This window comes from Typopeltis vanoorti, chromosome 1 (genome assembly GCF_054136105.1).
Source record: "Typopeltis vanoorti isolate ZY-2024b chromosome 1, IOZ_Tvanoo_1.0, whole genome shotgun sequence".
Classification (NCBI taxonomy): Eukaryota; Metazoa; Arthropoda; class Arachnida; order Uropygi; family Thelyphonidae; genus Typopeltis; species Typopeltis vanoorti.
The window spans coordinates 184754919-184782644 of NC_143549.1; the positions used below are offsets into that span (position 1 = coordinate 184754919).

The window sequence follows — 27726 nt, forward strand, 5'->3', positions numbered from 1 at the left end:
CGGCGATTATTGGAGTGCTCCAGGGCTCTGTACTAGAGCCACTACTGTTTAATTTGTATATTTATGATATAGCAGATGATTTAAGAGGGAATATTGAATTGTTTGCTGATGATGAACTCGGGAGTGCAATAGTTGATAAAGGTGATGTAGATATGGGATGAACAAAATAAATTGGCTGTGTGGGCAAAGGGCTTTCAATTTGATGTTGCAAAGTGTAAGGTAATCCACTTCAGGAAAGATTGTGTACTTTGTATCATATTGATGATACTGGATTGCAGAATTGGTGAGGCTGAGTATCTATGAGTAATGGTGGATAGAGATTTGCAAGTTCAAAGGACACATTACAAAGGTCAGCAGAATAGCTCAGAGGATTACTTGGGTGTTGAACACATTGACAAGTAAAGATAGAGGTTATTAGTCTATGATTCAGCCACATCTTGGCTGCTGTGCACAGATTTTGTCATCTTGGTTTCTGGGGAATCATGAGGTGGTGGAGAGGATTCAGAGGTGAGTGACCAAGCTGGCGACAGGTTTTTAGAATGCTCCCTATCAGGATAGAGTACAGGTGTATGGGTTGCAGAGTTTGGTTAACAGGTGGAGGAAGGTGACATGATAGAAACCTATACATTACCAAAGGGATTCTATAAGATTGATGGAAAAGATATTTTTGAATACAAGAGTAGTAGGGTGAGAACAAGGGGTAAGTTGTGTAAGAATGTGTTTAGTAAGGATTTACTTACTAGGTTTTTTCTCTTGGAGAGTGGTGAATGAGTGGAATTGGATTGCCAGAAGTAGTTGTGAGTGCTACATTAACCACTAACCACTACTGGTGAATAAGGAGAGGTATGATCTAGGAGAAAGTAGTGAGGGACCATATACAGCATTGGGCAGATGAGGGTAATGTTATTTGTGAAGTGGCGCTCTTGTTTTAGCAATATGCTAGCCTTTTATGATAAAGTTACAAGATCATTAGATGAGGAAACGGCATATACTGCCATTTTCCTGGACAGCAAAGGCATTTGACAGGGTGCCACATGATAAGCTGATATTCAAGTTGCAGAACATAGGTCTGGATGTCAGATTGGTCAACTGGATTCAGGATTGGCTGTCCGATAGTTATCAGAGAGTTGTGTATGGTGGAGCAATATCAAAGAGGCAGAAGGTTGCAAGTGGGGTTCCACAGGGCTCAGTACTGGGACCTATATTGTTCACCCTTTATATCAATGACATTGTCCGTGGATTGCAAGGGGATATTCGGTTGTTTGCGGATGATGCGAAGCTGGGAAGATGGTATTAGTAATAGTGCAGATGTAGTAGCCCTGCAAGAGGATTTGAATAAGCTAGATAGATTGGCAAATGAATGGGGGTGTCAGTTTAATACAGCAAAATGTAAGGTCTTGAGGTTGGGGACACATCGATGGGATGCTGCATACTCTATGGGAGGAGTTAAACTGGTGGAAGTGGGGGAGACAAGAGATCTGGGGTTGATGATTGATAAAAACCTGAAATTTAGGGTCTATATTGCAAAGGTAGTGAAGGTAACACAGAGGATCGCTGCAATAATGAGAAGGACACTGACCTGCAGAGATAAAATGGTTATCATTCCATTGTATAAGACTCTGATCAGATCACACTTAGACTATTGTTCTCAGATCTGGTCCCCAGGATTTGAAGGGGATAAATTATTATTATTATTATTACTAAACAAGACTTCATGGAGTCAAAGACTCATCTGGGAGGTCCTTTTATCACACACATCTCATCATACCGTGTCTTAAACACACTCAAACTCCTTGCAGACACCACACTCTCAGGCAAGGCATTCCAATCATTCACAACTCTGCACGAAAAAAAACCTACCTCTCACTCCCCTACTCACACCCTCTTTATACAGTTTCCAGGGATGACCTCTGGTTCTCCCCTGATCTCCCACTATTCTCTGTAGAACTTCTCCACCATTGATCTTATAACAGCCCCTTATCAACTAGTGGGTCTCTATCACATCTCCCCTCTTCCTTCTCTCCACTAGACTCTGCAAATTACATCTCAATCTTTCCTCATACTCAACATTCCAGAGGTCAGAAACTGCCTTAGTCCGTCGCCTTTGGACCCTTTCCAACATCTCTTCATCCTTCTGAAAACCCGGTGACCAAATCTGGGCACAATAGTCCATGTGTGGCCTAATCAAACGTCAAATCTTCGCCAATATCATTAATATACAAGTTAAATAGTAATGGCCCTAAAACAGACCCCCTGAGACACTACTAGTGACTTTCCTTTTCCTGGATATCGCACCCCCATACACAACTTGTTGATACCTATCAGATAGCCAGTCTCCAATCCAATGCACTAATCTAATATCCAACCCCATCTGCTCTAGTTTGACTGTCAACTTATCATGAGGTACTCTATCAAAAGCTTTTGCGAAATCCAAATATATTACTGTGTATCCTTCTCCTCTGTCCAAGGAAGCAGTCACTTTATTGTAATAAGTAAGTAGATTACTAAAACATGACCTCCCTTTAGCAAATCCATGCTGTCCATCAAAAATTTACCATTGTTGTCAACCCAACTCTGGATCTTAGTTCTCACGAGTTCTCCAACAACTTAACCACAACACCTGACACAGAGATAGGCCTATAGTTCGATGCTTGAGTTCAATCACCTCCTTTATGAAGTGGCACAATCTTGCCCTCCTTCCACTCTTTAGGAACTTGACCAAGTGCAAGACTCGTATTAAAAAAATATGTCAAGGCAGGTGTCAACTCTCTGGCACATTCCTTCAGAATATGCGGTGATATATTATCAAGTCCCACAGCCTTATTTACATCTAGTTTACTCAACTCCCCAAACACCTCTTGCTCACTTACAGTCAATCTCTCCTCCCCATCATCAACTGCTCTTAATCTCTCCATGAAGTCACATTCACAAGATTGAAAGATCTTTATGAACTGCTCATTAAGTATCTCCACCACACATTCTGCAACAGCTGTCTTTATACCATTTTCTCCAATGAATGTCATCCTTCCATAATCATTCTTTCTTTTGCTGGCTACATATCGAAAGAACTCCCTAGGATTCTTTTTGGCTTCATTAGCTAACTGCTGTTCATACCTCTCTTTAGCTACTCTCACCAACCAAGTCACCCTCCTTGCCTGGTCTTTGTAGACCTCATGAAATTGGTTACTTCCACTTCTCTTATGCTATCTCCACAATGCCCTTTTTCTCTGTATCGCATGAAATTAACTGTGGAAAGGGTACTAAGGCGGATAACAAAGATGGTGTCGGGACTGTACAATGTTAGTTATGAGGATCGGCTGAGGGAGTGTGGACTGCAGAGTTTGGTGGATAGAAGAAGGAGAGGTGATATGATTGAGACTTAAACTGTTGAGAGATGGTTACAGGTTTGACACTGGGGAGTTATTTCGCTTGGTTGAACAGCAGGAAGGAGTCATGACAAGGGGCCATCCCTGAAAGTTACATAAAGAAACTGTGAGCAAGAGGGTGAGGAGTGGTTTATTTGCATGGAGGATGGTTGAACCATGGAATGCATTGCCTGATAGAGTGGTGAGAGTAAGAACGTCAATGAGTTCAAGGAATGGTATGATAGACTGTTTCCTAGGAAGGACCTCCCACGATGAGTCTTTTGACTCCATGGAGGCCTGAATAATAATAATGATAGGTATTGTGTGAATAATGGTTAGGGTGGTCTCCTCTGATGAGTCTTTTGACTTCATGAAGATACCCATATAATAATAATCTTCATGACCCTTTATAAGTTTTTGTTCTGTTGTTAACATACATTTCTTAGGTCCTTTACCTCCTTTACTACTTTTCCTTTTCTCACTTATAAATTACGTATAAGGGGATAATAAGCTGTAAAAAAAAATTTTTTTTGTAAAGCAGCCATGTCTTTGCTGCTGCAATTCCTTTACTATGGCCAGATATTTGAATATAATAAATATGAACTTTTGAGAACTTTTTAGAACACTCGAAATGCACTCCTTTTGAGGTTTTTTTTTTTTAATGCTCTAAAACCCATTCTGCCTTGATTTTGTTTTAATGCAATATGTGCAATAAAAATAATTGTCTTTCTGTTGAAATTACAATAAATGTACTGCATTTTACAAAGTATTGCTATATATATATTTTTAATTTTATTTTTCACCTGAGTGTCGAAAATCTTTCTCTAGGGATTAAACATGAAACTTTTTCAAGCCATTTCAGACCTCCAGTAATTGGGGCAGTGCTATTACACTGGGCAACAAGATTCATCACCCACCTAAAGATAATTACAAACAACCTTAATTTTGCTGTTTGTAGTATTTGGTAAAGATGAATCCATGGCAGGATTCCAACCTGTAGCCTGTTGATTGGATAGTGGATATGCTAACCACTCAGCCAACCAGGCCACACTCACTATGTAGTGAAAGAACTCTGTGTCTGGAATTTCCTTTCATCTTCTTAGCTAGTTTAATTTTCTTTTTCTGATTAATCAGAATTATTCTGATTAACCGCCCTAACATCAACAATAATAGTGGCATGAAAATTCCAAGAATTTGGATGGCACATATTCAGCCTACTTAATACCTAGTATCAGGACTTTAAGCAACCTTCAGCTAGCATTGGAAACTATTCCATACCAACTGGTTGAAATTTATTTGTATAATCATGTTTTTAATATATATATATATAAACATGTTGCTCTCCAGCCCAATGTAATTTTGTAACCAGTAGATAATAATAGGACTCTAACGTTGATGTAGTAAAGTTTTTTTTTTTTTTTTTCTCTCATTTGAGGTCAGGCCAATAATTGTTGTAATGGTTGGTCAGTAACTTTAGCAAACCATGTAGATTGTAGTGCAGCTTGTTTCTCTGTATATAGTATATATGCTCCAGAAGATGACCTTGATATGAAGGTCAAAACTTCGAGTGTTGATTTTGGTTTATGTTAAACTAAAGTTTTACTCAAACATGGTAGTTGTCTCCATAATTTTCCAAAATGTAGTTTAATTTTAGTTGCCATAGTGAAAGAACCTTGGAATTTCTTTTGGTTTGCCTGAATAATTTCTTCTCAATTTTCTTCTGAGTGTTTCATAATCAACGACTTTATAATTTCACATACCCCTTCTTAATTGAAAATTCCATCCAAACTTCACAATTACACTCTGATTACAGGCTAAGTAGTTTCCTTGGTTATAGGCAAATTCTCTGATGCATCACTAGATCCAATACTCTTAAACTCCACTGCCTTCTATCACATTCTGTTTCAGATAATTATCTCTCACTAGCTACTTACATTTCATTTCTCCACCCCCCCCATGTGTTCTTTTCTACCTCCAACCTACCCCATAGTTTGTCTCTCTTCTCCATAATGACTACTCAGCCTGTGCTCAATTGGCAAGTGCATGCTATCTACATCTCCTTTTGTTCCAACCAGCCTATAGCAGCAACAAACTATATACACTCGGGTCTCTTTTTATGCAGATTTGAAGTTATGCGGTATAGTACACCCACAGATACAAGACCTTTCGACACTTCTGCACATGTCATTAGAAGGAGAATCCATTCTAATAATAGGGTAATCCATCATTTCCCAAACACTTCCTATGACGGAACCCTTCACAAATTCTGAAATTTTCATGGAACACTTTGGTTATTTTGTAATACATTAATTAATAATTACCATATTTGCCGGTGTATAAGACGCACCCCCTTTTTTGTACACATTTTTTAGGAAAAAAACTTTATCACTGAATATTATAATGAATTTACAGTATTTCAAATATAAAGTAATAAGTAGGTCTACTTTCAACAAATACCTAATCTAACTAGGAAAGAGTACCCACCTTTTAATCATCAAAACCCAGAAATTCATCTCCAGAGCTAAATGAAGAGACACTTGAAACCTCTTCTAAATCCGAATCTGAGTCCTCATACAACAAATTGTCCTCTGTACCATCTAGTGCATTACTAATTCCACACTTCTTAAAAGATTTAACCACTGTCTCAGTTTTTACAGCATCCGATGAAGCTTTGACCCACTCACAAACTTACGAAATGCTAGGCTTCTTCCTGATGGCGTAACCTCAAAATCTGAAGATTGCATCTAGCAGTCTTCTGGATGCAGCGTTCCACTTCTCCTTCATAAATCCCTTAAATGGTTTATTAATACAGACATTTAAAGGTTGAGTAGTTAATTTTCAATTCCTTGAGTTTATTTGTAACATCGTCTGTTCTGTGAGAACGAAACTGATCCCATACTAGCATCGCAGGCTTCTTCAACAGTCCACCAGGGCGCCTAGACCAAATTTTATCTATCCATAACTTCATTCCTCCTCCTCCATCCATACAGCCTTTTGTGTGAACATGTACAAACACTCCTTTAAGCAGTTTTTCTTTGGGTAGCGTCTTCCTTTTAAAAATCAATAGTGGCGGCAATTTTGTCCCATCAGCACAGCAGGATAAAACAACCATGTAGTGAGTTTTTTTGTGCCCCGAAGTTTTAAAAATAACACTTTTACTGCCCTTGGAATCTACAGTTTAGTTTGAGGGCACATCAAAAGTCAGTGACACCTCGTCCATGTTTCCTATTTGCACAAGTTCAAAATTTTCTTGTTTTCTTGCTTTAATGATGAATCAATGAAATTCAATCATTTTTTCTTCATATTCAGCTGGCATCTTTTGTGATATTTTTGTTTTAGTCTGCATACATAGCTGGATTCTCTTCATGAATCTTGAACACCATGATATTGATCCAGTAAAGTTGGCAATCCCTCTGTTAGTGGCTATCACTTTCGTTTGATGAATAATCATTTTTGTAGAAACTGAAACTACCGCTTTTCTGTGGTCTAAAATCCAAGTATTCAGTTCTGCCTCAAGTTCTGGTCATTTTGCAGTTCCACTTCGTAGGTTATGTTTACTGTGAGTTGCTTTTTTTAAATCCTCTTCCTGATTCCGTCAAGTTCTTATCATTTTCTTAGTTGGGGGTGGTCCAAAATGCCTCTCTGCAGCCCTGTTTCCATGTTCTTTAGCATACGCAATCACACGTAGCTTGTATGCAATATTGTAACAATGCGATGTTTATCAGCCATAATTGGCCAAGAAATTTAGAGAAAATTTAACGGCAGGAATTTATCACCATTCACACAACTGCGACAACGATTGGAAAGTTTAAACGAACAGGAGACAGCTGTGATCATTGATGACAGCGCATGTGCATCCACTGAACTCTAAGTCATTGTTTCTCCAAGTGTGGTATGCGTATCCCCGGGGGGGGTACGTGAAAGGTCTTCAGGGGATCTGTGGCAATTTTCGGCTGTGCATCATTAACACATAGAATAAAATTCAATGTATCCGTGAAGTTCGAGATCATAAAACGTTCCTATTGTATCACTGAATAAGGTACAGAGATATCTGCAGGCTGTGCAATATGTTTCTCAACAAACAGTGCAATTAGACGGCACTAACTAATGAATCGCATGTCCCCCTCCCACAGAAAATGCTGTATGACTCAAGCAAAACCATATGTTGGTGGTGCAACATATGATTTTGTTTTAGGGAATGTGTTAAAATGAATAAATATATAGTGAATGTGTTTCAGATATTATATAAGGAATTCAGTTGAAGAGAATTAGCATTTCAACTTGACTGTCTGCTTGTCTTTGTCATTTATCACGATCTTTTGTTAATACCGCACCAGTCATATGAACGCAGATGTCTAAAGTTTGAGAAACACTGCTCTATGTAACTGGAATGCTCTCTCACACACCGCAAGCAAGCAATAAAGAAATTGCGTAACTCGGAACAGAGAAAATTTCCAGAAATGAAAATAATAAAAAACTGAGTATCGGCGTATAAGACGCACCCTGTTTTTCAGACCTATTTTCAAAGAAAAAAAAGTATCTTATATGGCAGCAAATACAGTAATCATTAATTTAGCTGATTTATTATTATTAATTAATAATTGATCATTAATTAATACTTAATTAAACATAAATTAAACATAAACATCATTAAATTAATTTATGCTGATTTTCATTGACATATCACATTCTGATCATCAAAAATTTATAATATAAGTACTTATGAGTGAATGTGGACTTTTTCTCCTGTGTGCTGATAGTTTTCCCCTCCCTTCGTACATCCTGGAGATTGCTTTGTAGGCTGGAGGTGGACGAATCACTATCTGTTGCATCACCAACACCTTCAATAAGAGATTTCTTAACACTAAAAGTAAACAAAGTCTCTTGTTTCTTATTCATATTAAAATTTAAATCTGTAGGCCTATTACTTTTAAAAAATCACGGCACTATGGTTTCGAAATAAGCACTTTGACCCAACAATATGAACTTGTGAAGAAAGTATTCAGTATTACTAGATCTGAGAACCAGATACGGACTACCTTGATCTTCAATTTCAGTGGAAAAATTTTCTTTATACTTCCTTGCTGATTGGTCACTAACATTTGCAACACAGATGTTATTTCATTCAGTTTTGAGAACAGAGGATACACCGCCCATTGTTGTAATTGGCTTGCAGGCAATTTTTATGATGGGTCATAAACAGTGGTATTCTCTTTCCCAATTGTTGAAAGATTTCGATGTGTGAAAATTAACGATAATTCATGAATACTTCCACATTTAAAAATACACAGCTTGGTCACTAAACTTTTGATATGTTATTTAGACGTTCTGGGTCTGAGCTTTTCGACATATTCACAAATGTTATTCTCCTCAGAATATTTCCACCATAACATATTTATTCATGAAAAATGCTCATCATCATCATCAAATTCCTGCCATGTACCCTCAAGGGGTGTACAGGATATGATAGTACTACATGAAAAAAATTACATCATTATTAATTTCCTATCTACAATTTTCCTCCAAATCAGTCTGTTACTTATCAACACTCCAATATTATCAGATCTTATATTTCTATCGTCTAAAGCACTTTGTACCGTATCTTGGTCTTCCTCTCGGTCGTTTTCCTGCCAACCTGGCAGAGAACACTTGTTTTGCTAATCTTTCCTCGCCCATTCTGTTTAAGTGACCATACCACCTGAGATTAGCTCTGCTAACGCATTCCTGGATGCTGACAATGTCAAGTTCTTTCCTAATATCCTCGTTTTTAATATGATACTGCCATTGATCCCATCTGTTCACGCCTATAATCTTTCTCAGGACTCTCATATCTGCAGTCTCTAGTCTTTGGTCAAGTGTTTTACTTCTGACCCAGCTCTCAGATCCATAAGTTAAAACTGGTTTGAACACTGTCTTGTATACAGCTAATTTAGTGTTCCGACTAATTTCTCTCTTATTCCATATGAATTTATTCAGTTGACTTCCCACCATACCAGCTTTGCTGATTCTGTTGTCTATTTCTATATTTAATTTACCATCTTCAGTAAAAATCATGCCTAAATAGCTGAAATGTTTTACTTGTTCCACAGGTTCTCCATTCACAACACAGTTGACATTTTCAATGATTCTGCCTATTTTCATTGTCTTTGTCTTTTTATTGCTGACCTTCATACCATATCTATTACAAGAGCTATTCAATTTAGTCAGAGAATCTTGCAGACTTGTAGCGGATTTATTTAGAAGTATAACATCATCCGCATAAAGCAAAGAGCTGACATTAACATCTCCAATTTTGATATCATGTTTAATACCACTTTTCTTCATAATGTGATCCATATAGATAATGAATAACAGAGGGGATAACGTACATCCTTGTCTCACACCAGATTTAACATTAAACCATCTTCCTGTACTTCCTTCAATTCGAACTGCTGACTTACAACTCAAATAAAGACTAAGTATTGCTTGATATAATGTCCCATTGACACCATATAACTGCAGCGTATTGAATAGCTTCTCTCTTGGCACCTTGTCATATGCCTTTTCCAGATCGACAAAACTTAAATACAGATCTTTGTTATATTTCCATGCTTTCTCGACTATTTGTCGTAAAGTGAAGATCTGATCCTGACAGCCTCTATTTGGCCTGAATCCAGCTTGTTCTTCACCAAGCTTTTCTTCCACAATTCTTCTCAACCGTTTCTCAAGTATACTTGCATAGATCTTGCCAGGAACACTAAGTAGGGAAATACCTCTGTAATTCTCACATTCAGTTTTATTTCCCTTTTTATATATGGGTACTATGAGAGCTCTACTCCAATCATCGGGAATTCGTCCCTCTGTCCAGGCTTTCTGAACTATGCAGTGCAGCCACTGTAAGACTCTTATACCACCATACTTTAGCATTTCTGGTCGAATATCATCTACTCCTGCTGCCTTTCCACATTTCAAGCCTTTGATGGCTTTTTCTACTTCAAGTATGGATATGTATTCCTGACTGCATGCCTGGTCAGTGTTTTTTACCACTGTGCTGTTATCACTGCTTGTTTCATTTAGCAGTTTTTCAAAGTAATTACTCCATACTTCAAGGATATCTTTTTCTCCCGTTTTCATGTCACCTTTATCATCTCTAATTCCTTTTATAGCACTCTTTCCTCCATTCTTAAGCTTCTTCAACAACCTCCAAAATATTTTGCCACCTTCTTGATATTTATTTTCTATATTCTTGCCAAAGTCCTCCCATGACTTTTGTTTAGCTAGTTTTACAGAGTGTTTAGCATTCTTGCATTTGTCTCTATATTCTCTAAGAGCACAAGCTGACTTATTTGACAGGAACTTTTGGTATGCTTTCTTCTTTTCCTTCACTGCCTCTTTAACCTCCTGTGTCCACCAAGGAGTTCTGATTTTTTTATCCTTACAAACAACCTCACCACATGCCTCTCTGGCAGAATCAATCAATGTTTTCTTCAGAGTTTGCCACTGAATCTCCAAGGTTTGATTCCTGTTCTCAAACTCTTTCATTTTTTCTTTAATAATCTTTGCGTATTTTAGTCTACAGTTCACATCTAAGACATGCTCAACTTTTATTTGCTTTAAAACTTTCTTACATGTTATTCTTTTCAATATGAAATTCAATTTTATCCTGCTCAAGACTAAATAGTGATCACTTCCAATTTCAAATCCTCTGTACATTCTGGTGTCCTGCACCAGGGAGAAAACATCACTATCAACAATAACATAGTCAATGAGACTTTTCTTATTCCTTGCCTCTTCTCTCCATGTGAATTTGTGCACATTTTTATGTTGGAACATGGTGTTAGTAATAACCAGTCCATGTCCTGAGCAGAAATCCAACAGATATTTGCCATTATTATTAGCTTTGCTCTTTTCTCCAAATTTTCCCAAAATATTTTTGTATGTCTCACAATCATTTCCTACTCTGCTATTTAGATCCCCAAAAAGGACCAACTTTTCATTTTTCATTGTGTCATTTGCTTTTTCTAAAGCCTCAAAAAATTCCTCCACTTCTACCTTAGTAGAACCTTCTGTGGGACCATAGGCACAAATAAGTCTCATTGTCCAGTTCCCCGTTCTCATATTTGCCCACATTACTCTACTTGAGACTGACTGCCATTCAAGAAGATTAGCCTCGTATTTTGTGTTGAATACTATGGCTACTCCTTCTTTTCCTTGATTGTCATTGCCTGAATATAACATTTTGTATTTATTGCTCAGAAAGATCTCACCAGTTTTGGTCTCTTTTGTTTCAGTCACCCCTATTATATCGATCTGGTACTTATCTAATTCCTCAGCTAGCTCCATTTCTTTGCCATTCAGGCTTCTTACGTTGATTGTACCGATCTTTAACTCTGGTGATGTTGAGTTGGGGTTTGTTTTCAGATTTGTTCCAGTAGCTGACTTTTCGCTGTTCGCCCTGGTTCCCTGGCGAAAACAACGGGGGCCTTGTTTAACCGGGCGACGCCCCAGCCGGCATGAAATTTTGTCATGTTGTACCATCATTCTATATTTTGGTTTAACCAATAAGAATACAATTTGGTCAGCTAAATCCCATGAAAAATGCTTAGAAAACTAAAATGACAAATTCCAAGAGAACTTCTCTTGGAACACTTATTCACCTTCTGCGGAACACAGTTTGGGAAACCCTGGGGTAATCAATCCGTATTGTGGGATGAGACGTTTATTATGACACAGTGGAAAATTAACTTCTCTTTTATGATCATTGTAGTTTTTAAAGTTGCAACTATTTTGCTTGTATAACAGTTTGAAAATTTTACCTACGAAGCACCTAATTTCGCATGTTGGTTGACCAATTCGTTCATTGCCGTTGTACATAATGAACAGGGTGTTGCAGCACATTCTGGCATAACGTGATAACGTGTAAGCAGTGAGTGTTCATGAAGTTTAATTTTGCATGTGAGTAAGTGTTTGTCTTTTTATTATCGAAAGTCTAAATTTTGCTAATTGTTATTTTAAAGATTTAATTTGGTCCATTGGAGGAAAAAAGCACCAAAGAAAAGCAATTTCTTTGGAAATGAAAATTGCAATTTTAGATCGCTTAACAAAAGGAGAGGGATCTACAGTGATTGGTAAACATTTTAATTTAGACAAATCTACTATAATAGCAATTAAAAAGAATGAAGTCGCAATAAGAAAATCTGTCATTTCTGGCACAAAACTAAGTGCAAATTATCATCATACTCAAGAGATGCTTTACTGGAAAACACGGAACGAGCACTCGTAATTTGGATTGAAGAATTAACTTGAAGAATTCCTATAAGTGGTTATTTAATTAAACAAAAAGCTCTTCAGATTTATGAACAGATGAAGCAATTGGAGCCATCTACTGCTTCCCAGGCTGATAAAGAATTTTCGGCTAGCAAAGAATGGTTAACCGGGTTTTTAAAAAGGAATGTACTTCATAATGTGAAGATTACAGGCGAGGTTGCAGCAACAGCAGATGAAGAAGCAGCCAAAAATTTTCAAGAGAAGTTAGCCAAAATTATTGAAGACGGTGGATATTGTCCTGATCAAGTGTTTAATGCTGACGAAACAGGATTGTTTTGGAAGAAAATGCTTAGACGAACTTGCATCGCAAAGTCTGAGAAAAAAGCAAGTTGGTTTAAAGCAAGCAAAGATCGAGTAACGTAGTTATTTTGTAGCAGTGCATCAGGACATCGAATGTTGAAATCCCTCCTAGTGCATCGATTTCTAAGAGCACATGCTCTAAAATGCAAAGATTTAAAACAGCTGCCAATACATTGGATGGCTAATACAAAGGCCTGGGATAACAATTGCTATATTTACTGACTGGTTCAATAATTCCTTTGTACCAGAAGTGGAAACATATATGAAGCAAAAAAAGCTCTAGATTTTAAAGTTTTATTAATTGTTGATAATGTACCAATTCATCCACATTTAGAACATCCAAATGTGCAGGTAGTGTTTTTTCCACCCAATACAACAAGTATTATTCAGCCATTAGATCAAGGCATAATTGCTACTTTTAAAAAATATTACATTAAGCACACCTTTCAATTTATATTGGATAAACTAAAAAATGAATCGTTAACAGTAACTGACATTTGGAAAAAAATTTCTATTTTGCACTTTAAATCATGTTGCATATGCTATCACTGAAATAAGACCACAAACCTTAAATGCCTGCTGGAAAGAAGCTTGACCTGGATGTGTTGCAAATGGTGCCACCATTCAAACATCTACATTATCCAGCTGAAATCATTACTTTGGCACATGAAATTGGTGGAGAAGGTTTTGATACATTTAGCCAGAATGATATAGACGAATTGCTTGTGGATAATGCCTTAAGTGACGATGATATTATTGGATATCGATTAACTTTAGATATCATCGAAGATCCAGAAAACGATAGTGAAGTGGAAGAAAAACCTGTCCCCCTCACTGCAAATATAAATCGAGGTCTTGAACTGTGCAATAAATTGGAAAATCATTTTCTTGTTAATGACACAAATTCTGAATGAGCCTTTAAATTCCAACGTGAGCTGACGAACCGTATGTTTGGATATCGCGAGCTGTATAAAAAAAATTAGTGAAATCATCATTGCAAAGTTTAATCGCTGATTACATTGTCAGATGAAAAAAATCAGCATAGAACGAGGATGAAGCTAATTCTGTTTGTGAAGAACCATTGCCTTTACCATACAGATCTGATGCGCTGACCATCTCTTCTAGTGATGAAAGTGATTTTGCACCAGTTCGCAAATGTTGCCGAATATTGTCTAATAGCAATGATAATTCTGATGACAAAATGTAAAAAAAAAAAAAAAAAAAAAAAAAGTTACTTTTCAATAAAATTAAATGAATAAAGCTTTAAAACAAACTTAGGCATTCTTAATTTCCTGAATTTTCATAAACTTTTTTCATGCGATTTTAGGTTTATTTTAATTCATTGCTTCGGTTTTATGCGGTTTTAGAAAATTATGGAACGTATCCCTAATTTTTCAACATAAGTTAAGCCTTTTTTTGTGCGATTTTTTTGTATGCGGTTTTCTGTGGAACATATCTACCACATAGAAAGAGACCCAACTGTATTTTGTCTTGTTGACTTTTATGTCACACAAAAGAATTTAAAATATACTCTTTCAGCTCCTACTTCTGAACTACTTTTACTTGCTGTCAGTTACTTTGTCTCCCCTTATAATACAATATTCCTTACTTATTCTATCCTTGTGACATTATCTTCCTCTGTCAACGAAGTTGCACTACTGATTACAATATTTGGGAAAAACATCCAGGCCCCTTCTTGAGAATGCCAAAGGTTAAAAAATGAAAAGTAGATTCAAAAGATCAAGATTAAGCAGAACATACCATATCAGGAGGTGAAGAGGAAGTATATCAACAAATTGGTATATTTTCTCTGAATCTTCTGTAGCTCATTTGGTAGTGACTGTGCTGTTTGGTTTTGAAAGACCAGACCAGAGTTCAAACACACTTAGGACACAAACAAACCTTTGAGAACTTTTCAACTGATGGTGAGTTATGATAACTAATATTTAAGGAATTGACAGCGTATACTAGAAATATAAATTAAATAAACTTTAATATATACTTTCCGATATTTCGGCAAACGTCACGTTGCCATCTTCTTGGGAATTTAATACAAAGACACGTGCACACAAGTACTAATAACAGAAAATGAGACTGAAGCTAGGCAGCTAACGTTTTCTTAAAGTCCTGATGGTGCCCCCTGGCGGGCTATATTGGTAGTTCTTGGCCTTTGGGCTGAAGTTCTTCTGATAAAAGTTTCCCAAATTTGGGCAGTCTCATGCATCCAAATTTGTTGAGGTTTGGCATGTTCCTAAGGGCCGAGGCTGATTCCATGAATAGTCTTTCATACTTGAACTTGCTGCGGTGTATTACTGTGGCTTTCTTCCATCTTATTCTGTGGCGAGTATCCAGAGCGTAGTCTTCAAGCCCAGAGTGGCTGTACTGGTGAAATCGATTGTAATTCTTGTGTTCTGAGATTCTGATATTTGCTGTCCTTCAGCTACCTTGAAGCCTGAAGCACTCAATGCTTTGTCACGTGGTCACAACTTTGCCATTGCTCCTAGGAAATTACCGGCCGAGGAATTAATGATGCAAATTGAACGCGGGATTCGCCAACTTCCAAACCACATCGCCAACGATATCAAATTGGATGTAGCCTGTGTTCTCAATAAAGCAAAATCTCCAAAATCCAACATATCCATTAGTGAATACAATTCACTACAAGAATTGAAGAGAAACAAAGAAATAGTGATCACCAAAGCGGATAAGGGGAACGCCACTGTGGTACTCAATCTTAAAGACTACACAGGTAAGCTCAAGGCTTTACTATTAGATCGTTCCACTTTCCTCCCCATTGATTACAATCCCACCAACTCACAAATAAGAAAACTCCATAGGCTCCTTAAGAAGGTCACTTCTTGGCCTGTGGAGATTACCAACAGACTAAAACCCTATAACTCTAGACCCCCCCCCCCCCCCTGCATATATGGGCTCCCAAAAATACACAAAGAAAATGTGCCATTACGTCCCATAGTGGATGGCATTGATTCCCCCACTTACAAACTAGCCAAGCATTTAGCCAAAGTGCTCTCACACTATACTGGCAACACACCATCACACACAAAAAAACTCAGCCCACTTCAAAGCCAGTATAGAAAACCTTACACTCCAACATAATGACATAATGGTCAGTTTTGATGTCTCCTCCCTATTCACGAATGTCCCCCTCAAAGAAACCTTAGAGCTAATCCAAGCTAAATTTCCTAACTGGTAATTAATTTACGGAATTAACAACGCATATAAAGTAAATTAATTAAAGATAACTTTAATGAATCACTTCTATATTTCGACAATGTCACATTGTCATCTTCAGGAACATAAAGATATGGTATGTGCACTACAGGAACTAACAAAGCAAATGAGGAAGAAATTAAGACACTAATTTTGTTCCTAAAGTCCTAATGGTGCCCTCTTGCGGGCTAATTTGGTAGTCTTGGCCGTTGGGCTGAAGTTCTCATAATGAAAGTCTCCCAAATTTGGGGCAGTTTCATGCACCCAAATTTGTTGAGGTTAGGAACGTTTTTTAGAGCTGCTGAAGATTCTTTGAATAATCTTTCGTATTTAAACTTGCTGCGATGGATTATTTTTGTCTTCTTCCAACGAATTTTATGGTGGGTATCTAAGGCATGGTCTGCCAGCCCAGAGCGGCTGTACTGGTGAAACCGGATGTAGTCTTGGTGTTCTGAAATCCTGATATTTGTTGTTCTGCCTGTTTGGCCAAAGTAGGACAATTTGCAGCTGCAAGGGACCTGGTATACACCAGGTAGGTCTAGGGGAAGTGGTTGGTCTTTGGTAGAGCGGATAAGGGATGCCAACTTTTTATATGGTCTGTAACAGGAAGTAAGGTAATATTTCTTGAGGATATTAGTTATTTTTTCAGAGGTGCCTTGGATGTAGGGGATAGTGATAGACTTGGTGTAGTCTTTATTGTTGAGGGGGGGGAGGGGGGTTGTGGTTTTCAGGTTTTAGTATTTTTTGGATTTTTTTGGGGTTATAGCCATTGGCTAAGAAAGTGTTGAGGATGTGGTTCAGTTCCATAGTCAGGGCCTTGTCATCTGAGCAGATTAATTTTGTCCTGTTATATAGTGTTTTTATCACCCCATATTGTTGTGAGGGGGGGGGATTGCTGGTGAATGTATCTGCCAGTGTGGGTGGGTTTTCTGTAAACAGAGAAAACCAAAGATCCATCAAGCTGGCGGGTGATTAAAGTGTCTAGGAAGGGGAGGGTGTTGTTTTCCTCTTTTTCTAAGGTGAACTGGACTCTGGGATGTTGGTTGTTTAAGTGTGTTAGGAAGGAGTGGAGTGAGTCTGAGCCATGTGGCCAAATAGCAAACACATCATCCACATAACGAAGCCAAATAGTGGGTTTTTGTGGGGGCGGAGTTTAAGGCTTTTTCTTCAAATGTCTCCATAAAGAAATTGGCCAAGGGTGGGGAAAGTGGTGAACCCATGGCTGTCCCCTCTATCTGTTTGTAGAACTTTCCTTGCCAAACGAAATAGCCTGAGTTCATTGTGAACTGAAATAGGGCTGAGATATCGGGAGGAAACTTGGCTTGGATGAGCTCAAGGGTTTCTTTGAGTGGGACATTAGTGACATTTGGGGTTATAGCCAATGGCTATAACCCCAAAAAAATCCAAAAAATACTAAAACCTGAAAACCACAACCCCCCTCCCCCCCTCAACAATAAAGACTACACCAAGTCTATCACTATCCCCTACATCCAAGGCACCTCTGAAAAAATAACTAATATCCTCAAGAAATATGACCTTACTTCCTGTTACAGACCATATAAAAAGTTGGCATCCCTTATCCGCTCTACCAAAGACCAACCACTTCCCCTAGACCTACCTGGTGTATACCAGGTCCCTTGCAGCTGCAAATTGTCCTACTTTGGCCAAACAGGCAGAACAACAAATATCAGGATTTCAGAACACCAAGACTACATCCGGTTTCACCAGTACAGCCGCTCTGGGCTGGCAGACCATGCCTTAGATACCCACCATAAAATTCGTTGGAAGAAGACAAAAATAATCCATCGCAGCAAGTTTAAATACGAAAGATTATTCAAAGAATCTTCAGCAGCTCTAAAAAACGTTCCTAACCTCAACAAATTTGGGTGCATGAAACTGCCCCAAATTTGGGAGACTTTCATTATGAGAACTTCAGCCCAACGGCCAAGACTACCAAATTAGCCCGCAAGAGGGCACCATTAGGACTTTAGGAACAAAATTAGTGTCTTAATTTCTTCCTCATTTGCTTTGTTAGTTCCTGTAGTGCACATACCATATCTTTATGTTCCTGAAGATGACAATGTGACATTGTCGAAATATAGAAGTGATTCATTAAAGTTATCTTTAATTAATTTACTTTATATGCATTGTTAATTCCGTAAATTAATTACCAGTTATGTCTAGCCAACGTATGTCTTACCACTAGAAGCTAAATTTCCTCCCGATATCTCAGCCCTATTTCAGTTTTCAATGAACTCAGGCTATTTCGTTTGGCTGGAAAAATTCTACAAACAGATGGAGGGGACAGCCATGGGTTCACCACTTTTCCCACCCTTGGCCTACTTCTTCATGGAGACGTTTGAAGAGAAAGCCTTAAACTCAGCCCCACAAAAACCTACCATATGGCTTCGCTACGTTGATGATGTTTTCGCTATTTGGCCACATGGCCCGGATTCACTCCTCTCCTTCCTAACACACTTAAACAACCAACACCCTGGAATCAAGTTCACCCTGGAAAAAGAGGAAAACAATAACCTCCCCTTCCTAGTCACACTAGTCACCCGCCAACCTGATGGAACCTTGGTTTTCTCAGTTTATAGAAAAGTCACCCATACAGGCAGATACATTCACCAACAATCCCATCACCCCCCCCCCCCTCACAACAATATGGAGTTATTAAGACATTATTCAACAGGGCAAAAATAATCTGTTCAAATGATCAAGCCCTAACCACTGAACTAAATCACATCCGTGACACTTTCTCAGCCAATGGCTACCCCCTCCAAAAAATCCAAAAAATACTTAACCCAGTTATCCACAACCCACCACCCCCTCCCCTTCACAAAAAAGATTACTCTAAATCCATCACCATTCCCTACATCCTAAGCACCTCAGAAAAAATCAATAAAATCTTAAAAAAACATGACTTGACCACTTGTTACAGACCACATGGAAAACTGGCATCCCTTATCCACTCCACTAAAGACCAACCACTCCCCCTAGACCTACCTGGTGTATACCAGGTCCCTTGCAGCTGTAAATTGTCCTACTTTGGCCAAACAGGCAGGACAGCAAATCTCAGAACACAAGGATTACATCCGATTTCACCAGTACAGCCACTCTGGGCTTGCAGACCACGCTCTGGATACTCACCACAGAATAAGATGGAAGAAAGCCACAGTAATACACCGCAGCAAGTTCAAGTATGAAAGACTATTCATGGAATCAGCCTTGGCCCTTAGGAAAATGCAAACCTCAACAAATTTGGATGCATGAGACTGCCCCAAATTTTGGAAACTTTTATCAGAAGAACTTCAGCCCAAAGGTCAAGAACTACCAATATAGCCTGCCAGGGGGCACCATCAGGACTTTAGGAAAATGTTAGCTTCCTAGCTTCAGTCTCATTTGCTGTTATTAGTACTTGTTTGCACGTGTCTTTGTATTAAATTCCCAAGAAGATGGCAACGTGACGTTTGCCGAAATATCGGAAAGTATATATTAAAGTTTATTTAATTTATATTTCTAGTATACGCTGTCAATTCCTTAAATATTAGTTATCATGTTTAACCAGCATATAAGCCTCTCAACAAGAATGATGGTGAGTTAGCCAGTCTCATATGAAGGTGCAGGGTTTCCCTTCTGGAAGTGTGAGTTCTTTAATTTTGTAAGCTAGGACAAGTTGCCAGAACAACACATGCAATTAATAGACATAAAATACTGACCTCAAAAAGTTTTTATTTTGGCTGTAGGTCAAAACACCCCAATTCTTATGCTTGAAGTGAACATTAAAAAAATATACATAAATATAAGGGATGTTAATGTTTCTACTTGTATGAGGTGGGGTTGAAAAGTTCTTATAAACATCTAGAACAAAAATGATATTAAAGTAACTGATATAACTACAAGAAAGAACATATCTTTAAACTCTTTAACCCCCATGTTTCATCAAATTGTAATAATTTGTTCTTTTTTCGTTTAGGATATATAAGAAGACATGTTAGAGGTTTTGAAGAAATTTGAAGACACAGAGGTGTGGGCCATCAAGTTTTTTCGTGCGACAAGGAACTTCCGCAATTGAGATCCACCAAACTTTGTGTGAGAGTTGAGGGAACTGTGCCTCAACAGTTGCCTGAGACCACAGATGCCCCCAGGTCAGGAAGACCTTCCACAGTGATCACACTAAAAACATCTATGCAGTGCACGTTATGATCCTTGATGATAGACGAATGCCAGCTAAAAACATTGCAAAGACTCTGGGGATATCCAGGGAATGAGTTGGGGTCATTATCCACCAACATCTGGACATGAAGAAGCTCTCAGCAAAGGGGCTCCAAATTTTTGAATGCCAAATAAAAGAGAGAACATATGCTGCTGTCTCAAGGGATTTTGGGTCATTTTGAGAAATCAGGTACAACGTTTTTGACTTATATTTGACCATTGATAAAACATAGCTTCATCATTATGATGCAGAGACCAATCACCAGTCTTGGAGTGGAGACAAAAGTTCTCCACCGCCAAAGAAGTTCCGAACCTAAAAGTCAACAGGGAAGGGTCTTGGCATTGTCTTTTGGGATATGGATGGCGTAATCCTTATCAAATACCTCGAAAAAGGTGAAACTGTTATAGCAGCAGTTTATTCAACATCTCTGAAGGAGGTACTGAAATGAAAACGACGTGGAAAACTGAGTAGAGGCATGTTGCTTTTGCAGGATAATGCATCTGCTCACAGCGCCCATGAAACCCAACAGGCAATACACAACTTAAGCTTTCACTGTTTGCCTCACCCACGTTATTCGCCAGACCTAGCCCCATCTGTTATAGCAGCAGTTTATTCAACAGCTCTGAAGAAATTGAAGGAGGTACTGAAATGAAAATGACGTGGGAAACTAAGTAGAGGCATGTTGCTTTTGCAGGATAATGCACCTGCTCACACTGCTCATGAAACCCAACAGGCAATACACAACTTAGGCTTTCACTGTTTGCCTTACCCACCTTATTCACCAGACCTGGCCCCCATCTATTTCCTATTCTCGGATTTAAAGAAACACTTGAAAGGAACAAAATTTACCACAGATGATGAAGTCATATCTGCAGCTGAGGGCTGGTTTGTGCAACAAACCAGTCCTCAGCTGCAGATATGCAAAATAACTTTTTTTTTTTTCCAAAGGATTGCAAATGATGCAGCAGTGTTGTATCAAGTGTATAACACTTCATGAGGAATATGTAGAATAATGTGCAAGTTACTACATGGTTCTACCTCAATTTCTTCATGGTGATTTTTGCAACTTTTCAGCACATCCTTATAATTCCACTCCTTACAACTAAATCATCCCTGAATGGTAGGTATATTTGCAGTCTCAGTAGATCAAATCAAAATGTTGAGCAATTCAGTTTATTGCCATTTTACTTGGTGTTTTGTTTCCATTGTTTGTGCTGCTAGTCCTGAAGTAACAAATATTAATTGAGAAAGATTAACTTGGTTACATCTGGAAATTTAATAATAAGCAGCACTAAGTTTATGATGAAGAATATACACAAACAAACATGGAAATCTCCTGATGCACATACATTTAACCAAATAAACTATATCATAATAAAACACATTGAATTGCATCCAGAATATTTGGAGTTAAGAGGGCCCAAGTGTGATAGTGACCATTTTCTAATTGGTTCTGTTCTTAGAGTCAAAATAAATAGTAAATATTTTTCAATACATGTGTATTGAAAAATATACATATAGCCGAGATACTGTATAAACAAATTGGATGAAACAGAGGAGAGAAGAAAATATGAGATTGAATTAAAACCAAAATTGAAAAATAAGCAGCTGACAGAGAATGAAAATATTTGGAGTGATATTAAGGATAGCATAAAAGTAGCAACAGGAAACTCAATTTGGATTCAAAGAAAAACAGAGTAAAAAAAAAGAAAGAAAGAAAAAAGCTTAATGAAGAATGTGAACTGGCTGTGAAGAAAAAAAAAAAAAAAAGAAGTAATTGGCTTAATAACTCATCTGTTATTCATGCTGCTCAGAGATATGAGAGCAGCAAGGAAACCAGTAAAATAACCAGGCAGCAAAAAAGAAATTTTTGCATGAACAGATTAAAGAAATCTAGAAAGAATATTTTTTAAATAACCAAAGAAATAGTCTCCATAGCTCATTTGATATCGACAGTATCCTTTGTTTGGAAAGACCTAGGTTCAAATTCCATCTAGGATTCAAAAACCCTTTATCAGGACTTTTCATCTGAAGTGTGAGTTAGCTGGTTTCTTACAGCGGTAGAGGTTTTTTCTCCTAGAAACTAGGAGAATCTTCTGGCCAGTTCGTCTGTTTTGCAAATTGGCCTGAAGAACATATGCAATTATAGCAGGCATTGCAGATAGGATTAACTGCTCTATCATAAGCAGTATTAGCTTCATAAGAAGCTAATACTGCTTAGCTAATACAGGCCTTTGGGCCTAATATGAAAAGGAAGATGATTATGATAACCAAAGAAAATTGTTCTACAAAACCAAAAAAAAAACAAACAAAACAGATCCACACATGAAAACAACAATATTGATGGACAAACACTAACTACTAGAAATGAAATAGCAAACAGGTGGAGAGAATACTGTAATGAACTCCTGAAGTGTGATGAACCTGCAGAGACTTTTGAGCAGAAAACTTTTCACCCAGAAATATTTAAACCTTCACTAGTTTAAATAGAGAAAGTATAAAGCAACTCAGAAACAACAAAGTACTAGGCATTGACAGAATGGTAGCTGAACAACTCATAAAATATGGTGGTAATGAATTACCTATAGAAATACATGAACAGGTAAATTTAATATGGGAAAATAGAAATACCCTCAGAATGGAATGAATCACTAATCATATTAATATATAAAAAAGGAAAAACAGAAGTGAATGTGCAAATTACCCAGAATATTGCTCCTATCAGCAGACTACAAAATTTTATCTAATATTGTACTAAAAAGATTCTTATCATATGCTGAAGAAAATACAGGTAAATATTAAGTAGGATTCCAAAGAAATAGGTCCACAGTGAACCAGATTTTTTACATTAAGACAAATATTACAGAAAAAATAGTATGTGATCAGTATGTCCATATTTATAGATTTCAGAAAATCATATGATAGCATTCATAGAGAAGGCTTTTGGGAGTATGAAATGAATTTTAAATACCTCATAAAATAATAAATTTAAAATTTGCAGCTAAAGCATGATATTAGCTAATGGAATTAGATCTGAACTATTTTGCTATTACACAGGAAGCAAGGAGATGCCCTTTCACCCATCCTATTTAATTTAGCTTTAGAAAAATGGTGTAAAAGATAACACGAGTGGAATAGTAATATTAGGAAATGCAGAAGATAATCTGTCTAGTTGGAGAAAATGTTTAAGACGTTAGAATAACATTCAGAAAACTCAAAATTTCTGCTGAAAGTTGAATATTTCAAATCAATCAGGATAAAACTGAATGTTCAAAAGTATAGAAACAACAACCAAGGTTAAAATCACCAGTTTACCATCTGTAACCTGAAATGTTCTGCTCTTCCTGGTATGCCAAACTGCATCCTTCACACAGCATATTCAATGGCAGAGTGTAGCTGGTTGGGACTGATGTTGTGTACATGCTGTGTTATGCTGTCTTTCAGCCCTGCAGTTTATCAGGATGATTCCAATAAACTCTGTCCTTGAGACATCTCCAAAGCCAGAAGTCAAGGGGGGTCGGGTCAAATCAGGTGAATGAGGTGGCCATGCAAGCAGGAAACACATAGTCACCTTGTTCACCCTCATTCACATGGTTTATCATTCTGGCTTCCATTACTTATTTTAAGTATTAACAACACCAAATTTTATAGTATTAACAACACCAAACAATTTTATCAAAAGATGTTTTATTAACTGCTTATATTTCATTGAATTTCAAATCAGCATCATCAGAGCACAACTCAGCTAGTATCTGTGACAGTAAGCGAAACAATACATTTGTAATGGACAAAAGATCTAAAGTCCTATTTTGGCACCCTCTAATGTCGTGTAAAAAAAAAAAAAAAAATTACAGCTATGTGGAAGTTGCTCTTACGATAACACACCAAAATTTTGGCAAATTAATGCAACCATATTTGTTTAGGTTAGGAGAATTCTTCAAAGCCATGGCTGGCTCAAAAAAATAATCTTTCAGATCTATAACGGCTTCTAAATAGCACATTTGTTTTCTTCCATCTAATCCTGTGTGAAGGGGTATCCAACGCATGGTCTGCTAGTCCTGATTTGCCATAGTAATAGTAGCAAATATATTTTTTGTTCTTCCATGTGGATTTTAACTAATCTTCCTGTTTGCTTATAGTAGGCTAAGTCACAGTCACAGGGAACTTCATACACTCCAGGGTGTGCTAGAGGGTGAAGTTTATCCTTAGGTGAGCAGATCAGAGATTCTAGTTTAACACGAGATTTGAATTTGGTGTGAAGTCCATTTTTTATCAGTACTTTCGCTATCTTTACTGATGTACCTCTGACACAGGGAATAAAAATGAGAATGTTGTGTTCCTGTGTATTAGGGGTGGGAGGGGTAATGGGGCTATGGAGTATTTTATCTATTTGTAGGTATTGTAGTTGGCCAAGAACATATGCATTTAATAAAACAGCTTTAAAAAATGATTGGTGGTGTTAATACCATTTAAAAATAAGTAATGAATAACCGTTAACACCTAAGCTTATCTGTTACTTTGGCTTCCATTAAATGTTCTTAAATAAAACCTCTATGGATAGGTTAATATGCGGAGGAGCCCTATCTTGCATGAAAATGACTGAATCCATGCAAGGCACTGCTAAGCCTTGTACACAAAATTGTTTATCATATTGTAATACTTCTCAGCATTTACTGAAAAGGTCATAGGACCTGACGAGCGAATGTCTTCAAAGAAGAATGGTCCAAAGGAGTAACGTAACTTTGGACCAAAATTACGATGCAAAGGAATTTGTTGGATTGCATGCAAGTTTTGCATAGTCCATATCCAACAGTTTTTGGTATTCACAGCTCCATTCAGGTGAAAGTGATCCTCATCACCCTGCAAAATTATCCATGGCCACACAGCGTCCAACTCTACTCAAGCAAGGAATGTTAAAGCAAACGTCAGTTGACTTTCAAAGTCCTACAGGAGTAACGCCTGTGTCAGGGTTATCTTCAGTGGGTATATGTTTTGTATAATGTAGAATTTTCCAGACAGTTATGTAAGGCACATTCATGTGTCTTGATACAGCACATGCACTACAGGAACCAACACTGTTATTCTTGGCCTGCTCCCCAATGGTAGTAGCAACTTCATTCACTTGTGAATTTATTGGTTTGAGACCTCTGCCAGGTCTTACTCCTGTTTCTTCAAAAAGACTAATCATGCATCACAGAGCACATGGAGATAGTGGATCTCGTCAACAATTGTTCAGGTGTCAGAATTCGTGGAGTGCAGCAACAACGCTGCAATTGCTTAGGTATTACAGCTTCTTGAGCAAAGCATGTTGGGGCAAAGTTAGTGCCATCACTGGGGATGGTATTAACTACTAGAATGAAGGTGAAAATGAAATCATAAAAAGATGGATGCAGGAAAAATCCTGCATCCATCTTTTTAAACCTTCCTGGCACTGTCGAGTTGGGCGATATGGAAATTCCATGCATTTGGCATTTACAACACCCTCTGGTGGTGAATTTTTGAACTTTTTTCAGATTTCGCTTCTGCCTGATGCACAATGTATTCCTGCAAAGCTTCACAGTATTTGGATCACTGAATGGCACTCCACAAGGCCTCAAACAGGGATACTTTAATTTTCATCACCCTGTACATGCCTCCAATACATGTTATCATTCATTTACTCATTTGTCAAATTTCTTCATATCAGTTTGCTTGAAATTGACACCATTCAAGAATTTTACCTTCATGTTTTGTGCAGTACTTCTCACCTTCCCATGCCTAAATTAATCATTGTATATCTGTTATTTAGAAGGATCTCGATAACACCTGTTATACATAATTTTTCATTGATATTTATTAAATTGATGGTGCCTGCCTTCATTTCTGTGAAGTTGTTCCAGAAACCAACTTTTCTGTTTACCATGGTGCTTTCTGACAAAAACAGGGAACCAGGGTTTTGTATAACTAACATTATTCCATCTGACATATCTGTTTATTCTGCACCCTCATGTTATGTGTGGTTTTACTCAATTTCCACTGTCTTTTTTTTTTTTTTTTTTCTGAATTTAAGTGGAAACCTAGTAATAGGATACCCTGTGAGAAGGTGAGGATTAGACATTGGATTGAAAGTCCTTATCACTTCTTCATATTCTTTTTAGGCCATTGTGATAATCTCCTCCCGGTTATGTAACTTCAACACATATAAGATCATCCCCTCCTACACACACACGCACAAATCCCTATAGTTCTTCAGTTTATATCTAGCATATTGTAAATGCAAGCATTATGTCATATCACCTTGTGACAAGTAATGTATTGTTCAATATGCTTGTTGTTATCCTGTTATTAAGGTATGTATTGCAATGATCCAAACCTGTTTTTAAAATAACATCCTGAAATCTCTTGTACTTAAGCTATTTAGTTCATGAAATATTACAGTAAGAAGTAAATATTTTAAATTAAGTTAAATCAGTGATGTGACTGTTTTCAGGCTTAAGGAAGATTATATGCAGGCTATCGATGGAATCCTGAAGCATCTAGTAAAACGATCACATCCTAACAAGCTGTTATTTATTGGAGAGCTACTTAGTGGACGAAGTTACAGTCCAAAAATGGTAAGATTGTTTTGTTATTCAAATTGGTGAAATGCCTTCATGTCAGCACAGGTCCAGTACTGAAGTTTACTAGAGCTGTTGCTGTTTAAATTTTAAAAAAAAAAGTGGTTATCAAGTTTCATTGGTGGTAAAAAAAATTAATTAAATTAAATAAAAGAATAAGACACATTTGTCTTATTTTATTTTCATTCTTTCATTCATATTTATTCACAAAGTTACAATTCGTATTTACAATGGGTTCTCACAAGTACTATTCTCCATCCTCACTTAACACTTAAGCTGTTTATTCACTGTAGCCAGCCATTGTAGTTTTGTTGTGAATCCCATCCATAGAAGGTGGTAAACCTATAATACATTAATATTAGTATATTTAATATATTCTCTAGAGCAAACAGAGATCTTGTCAAGTCATTTTAGGCCCTTCCATAAACAGGGTAGTAATCTCTACCAAATAAACTAATAAAAAAAATAAATAAATAAAAATGTCTACACCCAAAACTACATGTTGTGTCTCACATTACACAGCTGATGTTTTGTATGCTTGAGGCATTCTTATGGAGGTTTTGTGTGCCACCCCTCCCCATCTTTTTCAAAATATAGTAAATCCAAAAATAAAATTAATCTCAAAATAGAAAAAAAGCAAATTTTTTTTCTTCTAGAAAGCATGCGACATATGGAGGTTTGAGGTCCTCCACCATCATCTCAAATGTGA

The 27726-nt window shown here is 37.3% G+C and overlaps 1 protein-coding gene across 1 annotated transcript in view; it reads left to right on the forward strand.

The window, feature by feature from the left end:
- alpha-Man-Ib (alpha-Mannosidase class I b) overlaps positions 1–27726 on the forward strand; it is a 268163-nt gene that overhangs the window by 178003 nt on the left and 62434 nt on the right. Inside the window, exon 8 of the mRNA XM_090400333.1 lies at positions 26891–27014. Within this exon, the coding sequence (XP_090256459.1) occupies positions 26891–27014 (124 nt within the window). The remainder of the gene's footprint in view (positions 1–26890; positions 27015–27726) is intronic.